Consider the following 12,456-nt stretch of genomic DNA (forward strand, 5'->3'; position numbering starts at 1 on the left):
CGCCTATAATTTCAGTTTTGACTGACATACATTTAAAAATAGTGGTACTTTCTTCTCCACACAGTAGGAGGCGGTAGTGTGCCAAATGGGACCTTCAAAATATATTTTTATGTAGTTAATGTCACTTATAATCGTAATTTTATACATCACTTTTACAGATACAGATAATTAATTGCTATTTCGAGGGGATAAAAGGCTAAAACTGTTACCAACGACAGGAGAAAACGGAAGCAGTATGTTTGTCAACACAAGATAAAGGCGCCATGTTCAAAATGCTTCAGCTCTGGTGTTGACGTTTTTGACTTTTGCTATGCCAAACAAATTGAAACGGAGTAGAAATAGCCTCAAAAGTAGTTTATGTGCTGACGAAGAATGCCCTCAAACAGTCGAAGTGAAGTCGTTAGCTTTAGCCGGCGCTACATTAGCTAATAGCATCTTAGCATGCCCGTTAAAGGAGGCATACTCTGAAGGTGTATCGTACCGGGACAGGAGCACTAAAGAAGTTACACATCAGCACGCCAGTAACAGGAACGGGCATGAACGTCTTCCTACTCAGAGTGAACCTGAAATGAGAATTACGCAGAAAGTTCCATTATTGCTTTCGTCGTCTCAGTCATGGGGAGGAAATCTACCTTCAGCTCTGCACAGCTTTTTGAAGGACATCCAAGCATCCAACACAGCATTCCCGGTACAAAGTGTGTTTGGAACACTGCAGCGGAAAGCCAAAGAGATGCTACAAGATTATAGACTAACAGGTACAAATCATGTAATATTTACTGTGTCAATATTATTTAAAAGTTACTGCACAGTCCCCACATTTAATCCGCCATTTAACATTACAGTACATTTCCTGAAGGGATAGTACTACTTCATACTCATATAGTATATATGATACACTTTACAGCAGTCAGTGTACAACTTACGTAATGGTCACGTCAAGTTCTGGCGTGAGTGCATGAGTGCTGCCTGCATTGGGGAGCTGCGGTTCATTCCAATTCCAAAATGTATTGTGACATGCTTGTAAATACAATGATCAATGTACACGCTTGTGTTACAGCTGTTTCAACAATAATGGCTGTGTGTTGACTCATTTTGTATACTTCTATTCATGTTGTACATTGACTACTCTAAGGTATATCCAAGTTTCATTTCTATAGTGTTGTCCCTTGAGAGGATATCATAAAATGGCTGCTGAAATATGAGGGGTGTACTCTCTTTGTGCAAGGAGAGAACCGCTTGCATTCTAGTTGTCAACACTCGGATAAGAAGAGGAAACAAGAATTGGGCAGCTGTGAGAAAGGGGCCAAACGTCTGAGATCGAATAATGCGACTGCCATAGCAAGTTGCGTTTCCATGGAGATGACTCTGCCCAGAGTGAGCAAACTGAGTCGTACTCGGAAACTCAAGCAGCAGGCTGCCGGTGAAAATAGGACAAGTCACACAGAAATCAGCAAAACATGTGATGTTATCCAAAAAGGTAAGTTCCATTGTTACTGTTTATATATTATAAAATAACATGTGTTTTCCTGTAGATTATAGTTGTGATGATGTTCTGTGGACGGACAAGTACAGTCCTCAGTGTGCCAGTGAACTTATTGGGAATTCTCTCCAAGTCAACAAATTGCACAGGTTGGTGGCACATAATGAACTGACCTACATTTTCCTTCGGATGCATAGGAGTGGAGAATAACTCAAACCAGATTATGTTTTTTAGTTGGTTGAAAAAATGGAAACAACGAGCCAACTGCGATGAGAGGCGGCCAGCGGAGGAAATTAAACCCAATGAAAAGTGTGGCAGAGACATTCCCACTGAAGGTTGGAATTGCAAATGACACTTTTGGTGATGCACATTGCATGTAGTGTATTTTTTAAGCATTCATACTCTTCAAACAAGTGTAAAAGGAAGCTATGCATGGAGTTTGATGCTACTGAACTGAGTTCTCATAAGAGACGTCATGCATGCCAATATTTTTGAATAAGGGTTGCAAGAAAGCAACATGTAAGACTTCAGTTCATACTAGGATGTTTGCATAAGATTCAATGTTAATTTGGGGTATAATGACTGACACATGCATGGTTAAAATGTCCTGTTTCAGATTCATGGGATTGTGGAGACTTCCAGGGTGAGGCTGGCTCAGCGCAGCACACAGAGAAGCCCCCACTGTGTAACACCATGCTCATAACTGGGCCTTCAGGCGCTGGCAAGACTGCGTCTGTGTACGCTTGCGCTCGGGAGCTTGGTTTCAAGGTTAACAATCCAAGAAAGTTTGACAATCACCCTTGTAGGCCATGCAGCTTCTTCACAAAATGAATTTATATTCCTTATTTCACCTTGCAGGTGTTTGAGGTGAACTCATCCTCACAGCGCTGTGGCCGTGAGATCCTGTGTCAGCTGAAGGAGGTGACTCAGTCACACCTGGTGGGGACAGTTGGGAAGGACATGCTGAAGCCAGCTTACTTCAACACCTATACCACCGGAAGAAGCTGCTCTCCGAAAAGTGAAACTTTAGCAGGTAAGACTTGGAACTCAGACAGACAAAAAACAGTAGGAGTAAACCCGGAGAAAACCCACGCATGCATGGGAAGAACATGCAAACTCTTCACAGACATGCCCAAGAAGAGATTCAAACCCAGGTCTTCCTGATCTCCTGACTGTGTGGCCAACATGCTAACCACTCGTCCATCGCTTGCTAGCAAACACACACAGCAAAAGAGTGAGATAACATAGTAAAAGTTCGGAGGGGAAAAAGATGCTTGCAAAGCTAAATGCCACAGCAACTGTGTGGGAATATTAATAATGAGCAAGGTGAGTCCAACAACACGAATGAGCCTGTCAGTCGAATTTATGAAAGTGGTAGCAACATAAAAGACATCACAAAAGAAATGCTGCTTTTTAATACAGTTGAAAAGCCAGTTTTTTCAAGAAATGCTGCCAACGTTAGACAGTACAAATCGCCTCTGGGAAAGTGCATGTCAAGTCTGGCAATTCCACAACTTTCCAGAAAGAAAGAAGACGTATAGAAGGAAATATTGCATTATTATGACGATTTATTATATATTATCGTAACATTATTTGATCTCAAAATGTTCAATCCTGCATAAAAGTTACATCATTATCATCAAATAATTATTTCATTCATTCATTCATTTTCTACCGCTTATCCTCACAAGGGTCGTGGGGGTGCTGGAGCCTATCCCAGCTGTCTTCGGGCAAGACTGGTCGCCAGCCAATCACAGGGCACATATAGACAAACAACCATTCACACTCACATTCATACCTATGGACAATTTGGAGTCGCCAATTAACCTAGCATGCAACCAACACACAGAGATGACCGAGGGTGGAATTGAACTCAGGTCTCCTAGCTGTGAGGCCTGTGCACTAACCACTTGAACACCGTGCAGCCCCATAATTATAACATGTTTGAGATAATTGCACAGGTAATCGACCATTTTGGTTGACACGTGCATTTTAAGGGGGTGTTTGGGACATTTGCAGTTTTCTGTGAAATTTTCTAATGTTTAATTTAATGTATAGAATATGCCAGGGGCCAATAAAAAAAAACAACAAGCGGTGGGTCAAAAATGGCTACCCTGCAATACAATAAACCCTAGAACAGAGGTAGGGAACCTATGGCTCGGGAGCCAGGTAGGGCTCTTTTGATGACTGTATCTGGCTCTCAAGCGTTTCTTACCACAATAAAAATGCATTTTTGCTAACATTTTAAAGTAAACATCACAGAAATTACTGTTAAAAATAATATTCAAAATCAACAATTTTCTTATGCATTTTAATTCATCCATCTATATTCTGCTGCAATACGGCCAACCATATCTATCTTTCCTGATGATATTTTCCAGGTCAAACACCAAAACTTGATTATTACTGGGTAATGCGGTAGTCTACCTCGGTCATTGAGATGTCAACATGTAAATGTAAACTTTCCTCCTTTAGTCAAATAGTCACCTAGCTAAAGCTGCAGAACCAAGCCTTCTGGTGAAGATGGCCAAAAGAATGAAATACATGTACTGAATACGGTTCAAAACTATGCAGTCGCAGAAGTTTCATTAATGGCAGCAAGTATTTGATTTATTATTAGACACTGCGCTGCTCACGAAAGTATGCTGGCCACACCCCATTGGCGTGGGGTAGTGTGCCTGGTCTACATAATTAGAGCCCATTATATCTAAAACTGTTGGTCTTACATAAAAATGCACACATTTTATTGCATTCAATGTTTAAAAAAATGTATATGGCTCTCACAGATACACATTTTAAAATATCTGGCCTTCATGGCTCTCTTAGCCAAAAAGGTTCCCGACCCCTGCCCTAGAACGTCTACTGGAGTTGAAATCTCCTTTGAAAAGCCCCGAAGGCAACAACAGGTCACCCCTGTAATCCATAACCTTTAAAATAATTTAATGCACTTCAGTTCTGAGAAAACTGGTTGGATATTTCCCAGTAGAGTACTGAAGCAATATGGGGATTTAATTTGCATTTTTGTCTTTAACAGGAAAATTGTCCGCTCCCAAAAAGGTAACCCTCCGCTCAAAGACCCGACCAGCACAGAAGTGTGGCGGCCTCAGAACTACATTAAAAGAGAGTCCAGCTGCAGTCACTCTAAAGAACTACTTTAAGATGAAGGCCAGAGCAGATCACCTCTGTGGTCCGTCGCCGTCTGAGACACCAGACAAAATACCTTCTGGCTCTGATCGAACAGCACAAGAGAAGAAAAATGGATCCACGTCACTGATTCTGTTTGAGGAGGTCTAACGCCATCGTGCCTGAACATCTCATTTATTAGCTTTTGAGGCTGCACATGAAATCACTTGCTCTGCTATGTATGTCACAGGTTGATGTCATATTTGAAGACGACGTCGGCTTCCTGGCAGCCATAAAGACGTTCATGACAACCACTAAAAGGCCAGTAGTTCTTACCACTAATGGTAAACACACAGTACTTCAAAATGGTTGTATTTTTGAAGGATCGAACATAACATCTATTTTCTCCGTAGATCCAACTTTTCGAGAGAGGTTCAAGAGCAGCTTAGAAGAAGTCATTTTCAAGACACCATCAGCGGTGAGTTGTTAGCGCTACTCGCCTGCAGCACGTGGATCAGCTCTCACACTCGGGAGTCTTTCTTTCCTCAGGTGAACGTCTGCAGCTACCTGCAGCTGGTGTGTTTGGCTGAGGGCGTGAAAATGGAAGTGGATGACGTGAGAGGCCTCCACACGCTCACCGGGGGCGACATCAGACGTTGTCTCCTCCAGCTGCAGTTGTGGGTGAACAGTGTGAAAGGCCTCCCTGAGGAACACCCACATCGTGCGTCACTCAGAGTAGACTTAGTAGAATTCAGCCTTTGAATGCTAATTGTATTGTTTGTACTTTGTTTCTCAGGTACTCGTACGGAAGGGGAGCATCGCTTTGGCGACAGCGCAGGTTGCACTGCCAGCATGTTGGGTCTCCACCCTGTCGGCCATATTCTGAACCCTCTAAAGGTAAATTACCCGGCATTAGGTACACCTCAAAAAGTTATTCGTTTAAGAATTATCACGTCATTTGGCTTCAATTATTACTTCTCAAAGAGTGCAATAACTGATTAACTTAATAACTGATTAATTGATTACCTTAAATTAGGGTGCAAAGGACAATGTTAGCAGGGTTATACAGTAACTACAAAACCAATGAAACTGCTGTTTCTGATCTAGTAGACACCTGCTAAATCAAACAGATGGAAATTGCATTGAAATATCCATATCATATGTTTTGTTTAGGCTTCACGGTGATCGAGTGGTTAGCGCACAGACCTCACAGCTATAGGAGACCTTAGTTCAATCTCACCCTCGACCATCTCTGTGTGGAGTTTGCATGTTCTCCCCGTGCATGCGTGGGTTTTCTCCGGGTACTCCGGCTTCCTCCCACATTCCAAAAACATGCTAGGTTAATTGGCGACTCCAAATTGTCCATAGGTATGAATGTGAGTGTGAATGGTTGTTTGTGTACCCCGCCTCTCGCCCGAAGACAGCTGGGATAGGCTCCAGCACCCCCACGACCCTCGTGAGGATAAGCGGTAGAAAATGAATGAATGTTTTGTTTAATGCCACCTACAGGACTGCAATGGCATACAAGCTATCAGTACGCCCATCTAAAGGCAGCTCTTGTATTGAATATCCTTCTACAGGATTCGTCATGGACCGAAGTGGACATGGACAAGCTAGCTGAGAGCTGGAGGAGAAATGTACCTTTACTGTACTCCAACCTGGAGCTGCTTTTACCCATCAAGACCCCACAAGGAAGAGCTGTCCCTTCAGCACTAAACACTAATCCAATGCACCATGGACCTCAGCTTAGCAACAGGATAAAGGGGTCCAGTTTGACGGCAACGTCACATCAGATAAGACCGCAGAATATAGAATTTCAAACTTTGAACTCTCTAGCTGACTTCTTTGACCTCATGTCATTCCTCGATAACACAACTGCAACAGCGGCAGCAGCGCCGCACAGAAGGGAGTTTGTTTGGACAGGATCTGACATAAAAGATGGCTTATTGGATGAAATGAGCGAAGTGGAGGAAAGATGGAGTCGGAGCCAGGAGAGTTTGCTGGATATTCGGGCAGCTCTGGAGGGTTTGGGGTATCGCAGGTGTTGGACTGAAGCCGGGGAATGCAGACAGGAACAAGATGACATGAGGTGGAGCTTGACCTGTCGACCTTTGTGCGACCCAATGTGAGTGGTTGTTCACTGTGTACCAACATTCCAGCCAAGATGAGCTTAAAAAAATAGTCAATTGTATAATGTTGGTCTGTACCCAGTGTGTCCCAGAGGAGGTACAGGCTGAGCCGAGCCGTGTTGAACAGTCCCTCTTTTAGCCTGCTGGGAAACACACAAGCGGTATGCGTGGACTACATGCCAGCAATCCGCTCTATCAGTCGCTCTTTAAGGCAACAAGATGCCAAGACAGCCAGGTGAGGAAAACAATAATCATTGCTTACAGTTTGAGTTCTGAATGTGTTTAGTCCACATGATCCATGTGGATTTTAATGAAGTGGGTGGTGTCACTTGACTAGTCACTGGCCATAAGAGAGACAAAACCTCTTTAATATACACCAACTGCAGAGCAGACATGGCATCTGTAAAGCTGTTGTTTAAAAGAGGTGTTGTATGAGTAAAAGTGAGTCTAAATAATATAAAATGCATTTGTAGAAATAATGGCCCAATAGCCCCCGAAACTCTGCAGTGAAGTATTGACCACGATATTCATTCATTTTCTACCGCTTATCCTCACAAGGGTAGCGGGTGTGGTCGCCAGCCAATCACAGGGCACATAGAGACAAACAACCATTCACACTCACATTCATACCTATGGACAATTTGGAGTGGCCAATTAACCTAGCATGTTTTTGGAATGTGGGAGGGAACCGGAGTACCCGGAGAAAACCCACACATGCACGGAGAGAACGGGTCTCCTAGCTGTGAGGCCTGCATGCTAACCACTCGTCCGCCGTGCAGCCCCATTGTCCACGATATGACACATGTATTTTCAATGTGTGTTTGCTGTATGTATTTTATTCATTCATTCATTTTCTACCGCATTTCCTCACGAGGGTTGCGGGGGGTCTGGAGCCTATCCCAGCTGTCTTCGGGCGAGAGGTACACCCTGGACTGGTGGCCAGCCAATCACAGGGCACATATAGACAAACAACCATTCACACTCACATTCATACCTATGGACAATTTGGAGTCGGCAATTAACCTAGCATGTTTTTGGAATGTGGGAGGAAACCGGAGTACCCGGAGAAAACCCACGCATGCACGGGGAGAACATGCAAACTCCACACAGAGATGGCCGAGGGTGGAATTGAACTCGGGTCTCCTAGCTGTGAGGCCTGCATGCTAACCACTCTCCCGCCGTGCAGCCCCGTTGTCCACGATATGACACATGTATTTTCAATGTGTGTTTGCTGTATGTATTTTAATGGCATTTAAATCACTTCTCCCCTTTCCCCACAGTAGGTGTGTGAACTACCTCAACAACTTACACCTCTGCCTGTCCAAGTCAACTTTAAAACTTCTGGCTGAAGATTTCTGCAGCACAAGTCAGGCAATCCAAGCAAACTACCTCACTACTTTTTCCACCTTCACGTAGAAAGCTTACACAGGAATTAAAATATTTATTTACCTCTACGCCTGTAAAAAGGCAGTCAGATTAATGATGTGCAACAATGAAATATAAATAAAAAGGTTTTATTGTAACAGTTCAAGTACTGTTGGTTATTGTTTTTTCTACAATGGTCCAAATGGACAAAATAGACTGTCAAATGTAAAAACATTGTTCAAATGGTGGCGTGCATCTTCTCGGTTGGGCAGAAAAGTTCCAAAGTGCTCAGGTGGTCTTCCGTTTTTGTTGCCAGATGAGCGGACGCTAACTAGAGGATTCACTGAGCAGCTCGTAAAAAGCAACCGCCTGCAGTAGAGCATCGCAGAGCTCCTCACCTCCTGCTCCTTTTCTGATGCTGCTCATCTGGAACGAGTTCCTGTACTTGACCAGCAGCCCTGGCGGAATGTTGATCCGCGGCAACTTCTGCGTCACCGACTCGGTCATCATCCGCCGCACTGTCTGAGCCCCGCTGGTCCGCGCCTCACCCACCATCAGTCCAAAGTGGCGTCCCACAGCAGTGCGCATCATATTCAGGACTCTGCAAGAAGGTATCAGAGGGTTGGCTTTCGTGCAATGATGACACCTAAGGGACTTAAAACTAAAAGCACTGAACCTGGGAGGGATGTTGGAATCTGACGGGAGATTTCTGGGCTCCAAGAGAGCAAACAACATGGCCTCCACCGTCCTCATGTGAGCCATGACAGGGAACAAAGCGGTGTTCTGGACTGAGATGGATGGTTTCTCAATGATGTAGAAGTCAGCTGGAGGTAGGAGGGACACTACAGTTGACACCTGTTAAGCACAAAAACGCTATTTTCAAAGGGTACAAAACGAATGAAATGTGTTGCTATAACCAGACTCACATCATGAAGGTAGGCAGATGCCATGTACGTCCCCTTAAGGAAGTTGGGACAGTCAAGGTGCTGCCAGTCCAACACCGTCATCGCTCTGTCCACGTGTGCCCAGGCTATTCTATTAGTTGCACACACTAATGACACGATAGAGTTGGCATCCTGCAAAAGTCAGCACACACATGTAATAATGGTAATGGTTTTATTTCATTTGAACATGCATCAGATTACAATTGAATGCATCCCATAATCAGTTCACAGTTCCACATGTCCAAAAGGAGTAGGAAGAAGCAAAGCTTATTAAATCCTACCCCTCCACCTGGTACTTTTACAATCAGTAACTGTTACATTTGTTCACTTCCTGCTTTCCATAATACAGTTTACTTTTACAATCAGTAACTGTTTAATTTGTTCACTTCCTGCTTTCCATAATACAGTTTAAGGTTTTTTTTTTGTTTTTTTTTTTAAATAATGTACCTCGTACCGAAGTACGAGGTGATATGACCATCCAATGCCATAATGGGTACCATAGTACAGTGATTTTCAACCACTGTGCCGTGGCACACTAGTGTACCTTGAGAAACCGTCAGGTGTGCCGTGGGGAATTATCCAATATCACTTTTTATAATTAACATTTTATAATCATCATTTGCAAATATTATGTCAATAGCCATTATGTCAATAGTATACATGGACCCAAATATTCCAATTGCATTTGGTTTATTTGCTCAAACGGAAAGAATTGAACAGGGATGGAATATTCCTTTAACCAATCCGATTGAGGTATCTTGTACCCGCTCAAACGGAAAGTTGTCAGACTGCGTTCTTCTTCGTGGGGTTTTTCTTCTTCTGTTGTTTATTGGCGGTTGGCAAGCAGCTTTCGTGTGCATTACCGCCATCTGTGGAACAGAATCTAAACCCTTCTATACGCCATTCACAAGTGCAGTTTTATTAAAAAAGAAAATATATATCTATATAAAACATGTCCTGAGTTGAATTTGATATTTTCCTGTTTAAATTGATCCCGGGTGCGTTCTTTCAGCGCATGCTCAGATATGACGTAACACGCAGATCCAGACGTTCTTCACTTTTAAAAATGGAGGCCAGCAATCGGCACTGGACTAAGCAAAGTTTGTTTTTGATTCAAACTAAATTTCAAGACTGGACAGACGAAAAACTGATTCCGACAAGTGAAAGAAAAACTTGGGGAAGCCGGTATCACGTGATGTTGATGTTTACGTTTTACTGGGCATGCCCTATTGACTATTCTGGTTGATTTTCACGGCGCATGTAGACAAGTGATTGGAATATTCCTTCCTATGGATACCATTGTTTCCCAAAAGGTCACTCGGAAAGAGAAAAAGTGGTGATGTAAAAACGTGGCTACTGTGGAGTGTCTGTGGTGTAAAGACTGGCAGAGCAATGTAATATTGGTCCGTGTGGCAACACCTACCTTGTTCCTCCCATAGACTTATTGATGCACGTGTGAGGTCGTGGTGACATTTTGGAAAATTTTTGGTTAGTGGTGTGCCACAAGATTTTTCCAATGTAAAAAACGTGCCGTGGCTCAAAAAAGGTTGAAAATCACTGCCATAGTGCGTGTCAATATAGTGATATATATAGCACATCATGACTGGTTCAAGACTCTTCATCCTTGTATTTAGCAAACATCAACTGCTTGTATTGTTTCTTGAATTGGCTCATCGTTGTGCATTGTTTGAGGTCCTTACTCAATCCATTCCATAGTTTGATTCCACATACTGAAATGCTATGGCTTTTTAACATAGTCCTAGCATATAAGTGTTTCAAATTTAGTTCTTCCCTGAGATCATATTTCTCCTCTCTTGTAGAGAAGTATTGGTGGATAATGGATTAGATTTTATATGTGCACCTTTTCAAGATACCCAAAGTGCTTCACATTGAGGTAAACTCATTATTCTGACAAAAATATGGCTGCCAATTCGTGCCGACGGCCTCTCCGACCACCTCCATTCGTTCGTGTTAAACACCCTGACATGCAGACTGTTTTTGTTTAAATATACAGTATTGTACTTTAATATTGTGTTACAGTACTTCCAAAGTCCAGCATCATTGTGTCCCAGAAGGTTGATCAGGACTTACCTCCAACCAGGACCTGTCCACTTCTGGCCTGATGAACTTTGCCAACTGGATGCGCACTTTCTTGTCCTTCTTCACCGGGTTGAGGATGGAGTTGAAGACGACCACGGCGCTTTTGTGCTTCAGCAGCGGTACGTTCACGACACTCTCCAAGGTCCTAAACGGGCCGTGCTTGCTCCTGTAGTCCACTATGTTGTTGCACTTGCGCCCTCTGAGGAGCTTGACACTGGACAGCTCCGTGGCCGAGGCGGTGTTGAGCAGCTGCAGGATGGTGTCGCGTTGCTCGATGGTGTAGTAGGAGTCCAAAGGAGCGCCGTGCTCCTCTTCCTCGCACGGCCCCGCAGACGGCGGAGCGACAGCGGCGGTTAGGCTCTCTATCCCGGCTACTGGGATTCGGCTCCTCCAGCAACACGTACACTGAAGGTAGCGCAGCTCCGCTTCAGGGAGACAGCCTGGCCGAGGTTGGCGGAACAAACCTGGCTGACCCGCATACTGACCTGCAAAGGTAACACAAGATTATCATCTCCGACAGCATATTTTATTGCAATTTCATCATTTTAGCTAACAAAGTTGCAGGCGGGCGCATCGAGTTTATGTGCCAGGGTTGACACCATTTTTCCATGATATAGTCTCTATGATGTGCTGTGATATTTCTACTTATAATTAAGATACTCCAATGGTTGGACGTGTTTGTGAATTGATTTCATTGAAAATGATGAAGCGCTAAAGTCTAAATAACGAAACATGCATTAACACTGACAGTAATTATGGTTCCATTGCATTTAGTTGAAGGAAAACATTCTCCACAGTGCAGTCAAATGGCGAGTGAAAGACAACAATTCACTAACGTTACTTACGACTACTGGCAACAGACGACAGAATCCGCCTGGCGACCCACATGCTCGGCAATAATAGTAAATAATCTACCGTTTTAGATTTTAGAGGGTTAATTGAGGCATGGCACAAGTTAGATGTCCTTTTAGTTGTTGTCCGACGCTTTTGAAATGTCCGATTTAAACTACAGCATTGCTTCTAGTTCCGGGGTGTGCACTGGCTTGTACTCTACCGCCCTCTAACGGTAAGGCGTGTCTTTGTCGTATACCGTGTCAGATAGATATTTAAAAATTTCACAGTGAGTCAAAGGCCAAGTACTGGGGTTTTAAGTGGGTTTCATTCATTCAATTATTTTCTACTGCTTTTCCTCACGAGGGTCGCGGGGGTGCTGGAGCCTATCCAATCTGTCTTCATGCGAGAGGCTGCGTACACCCTGGACTGGTCGCCAGCCAATCACAGGGAACATATAGACAAACAACCATTCACACTCACA

The 12,456-nt window shown here is 43.6% G+C and overlaps 2 protein-coding genes across 5 annotated transcripts; one reads left to right on the forward strand and one right to left on the reverse strand.

Moving 5' to 3' along the window:
- Positions 1-57: 57 nt before the first annotated feature.
- atad5b (ATPase family AAA domain containing 5b) lies at positions 58-9,368 on the forward strand. 4 transcript variants are annotated; one of them, XM_058065384.1, is made up of 14 exons: positions 58-755; positions 1,229-1,477; positions 1,533-1,629; positions 1,715-1,815; positions 2,097-2,248; positions 2,339-2,513; positions 4,515-4,768; positions 4,854-4,947; positions 5,017-5,081; positions 5,153-5,324; positions 5,400-5,500; positions 6,184-6,728; positions 6,815-6,967; positions 8,013-9,368. In XM_058065384.1, the coding sequence occupies exons 1-14, from the start codon at positions 311-313 to the stop codon at positions 8,146-8,148; spliced, it is 2,739 nt and encodes a 912-aa protein (XP_057921367.1). In that variant the 5' UTR covers positions 58-310; the 3' UTR covers positions 8,149-9,368. The 4 variants fall into 4 exon arrangements, with proteins under 4 accessions (XP_057921367.1, XP_057921368.1, XP_057921366.1 ...); XM_058065383.1 differs by having other exon boundaries at positions 60-755; positions 1,226-1,477; positions 8,016-9,367; XM_058065382.1 differs by having other exon boundaries at positions 61-755; positions 1,226-1,477; positions 8,013-9,367.
- On the reverse strand, positions 8,248-12,141 carry tefm (transcription elongation factor, mitochondrial). Its single transcript, XM_058065391.1, has 5 exons — positions 11,987-12,141; positions 11,133-11,626; positions 9,024-9,173; positions 8,774-8,952; positions 8,248-8,698 (listed from the first exon to the last, which is right to left on the reverse strand). The coding sequence occupies exons 1-5, from the start codon at positions 12,027-12,029 to the stop codon at positions 8,425-8,427; spliced, it is 1,140 nt and encodes a 379-aa protein (XP_057921374.1). The 5' UTR covers positions 12,030-12,141; the 3' UTR covers positions 8,248-8,424.
- Between the last annotated feature and the right edge of the window lie 315 nt (positions 12,142-12,456).

The sequence above is a fragment of the Doryrhamphus excisus genome, chromosome 1, assembly GCF_030265055.1.
Source record: "Doryrhamphus excisus isolate RoL2022-K1 chromosome 1, RoL_Dexc_1.0, whole genome shotgun sequence".
NCBI lineage: Eukaryota > Metazoa > Chordata > Actinopteri > Syngnathiformes > Syngnathidae > Doryrhamphus > Doryrhamphus excisus.

Coding starts and splice junctions, on each gene's coding strand:
- tefm (XM_058065391.1), bottom strand. CDS start 12,029: ATGTGGGTCGCCAGGCGGATTCTGTCGTCTGTTGCCAGTAGTC. Junction 11,627..11,986: donor GTCGTCTGTTGCCAGTAGTC/GTAAGTAACGTT, acceptor TTACCTTTGCAG/GTCAGTATGCGGGTCAGCCA. Junction 8,699..8,773: donor GATTCCAACATCCCTCCCAG/GTTCAGTGCTTT, acceptor ACCTTCTTGCAG/AGTCCTGAATATGATGCGCA.
- atad5b (XM_058065382.1), top strand. CDS start 311: ATGCCAAACAAATTGAAACGGAGTAGAAATAGCCTCAAAAGTAGTTTA. Junction 5,082..5,152: donor TTTTCAAGACACCATCAGCG/GTGAGTTGTTAG, acceptor TTCTTTCCTCAG/GTGAACGTCTGCAGCTACCT. Junction 5,325..5,399: donor CCCTGAGGAACACCCACATC/GTGCGTCACTCA, acceptor TTTGTTTCTCAG/GTACTCGTACGGAAGGGGAG.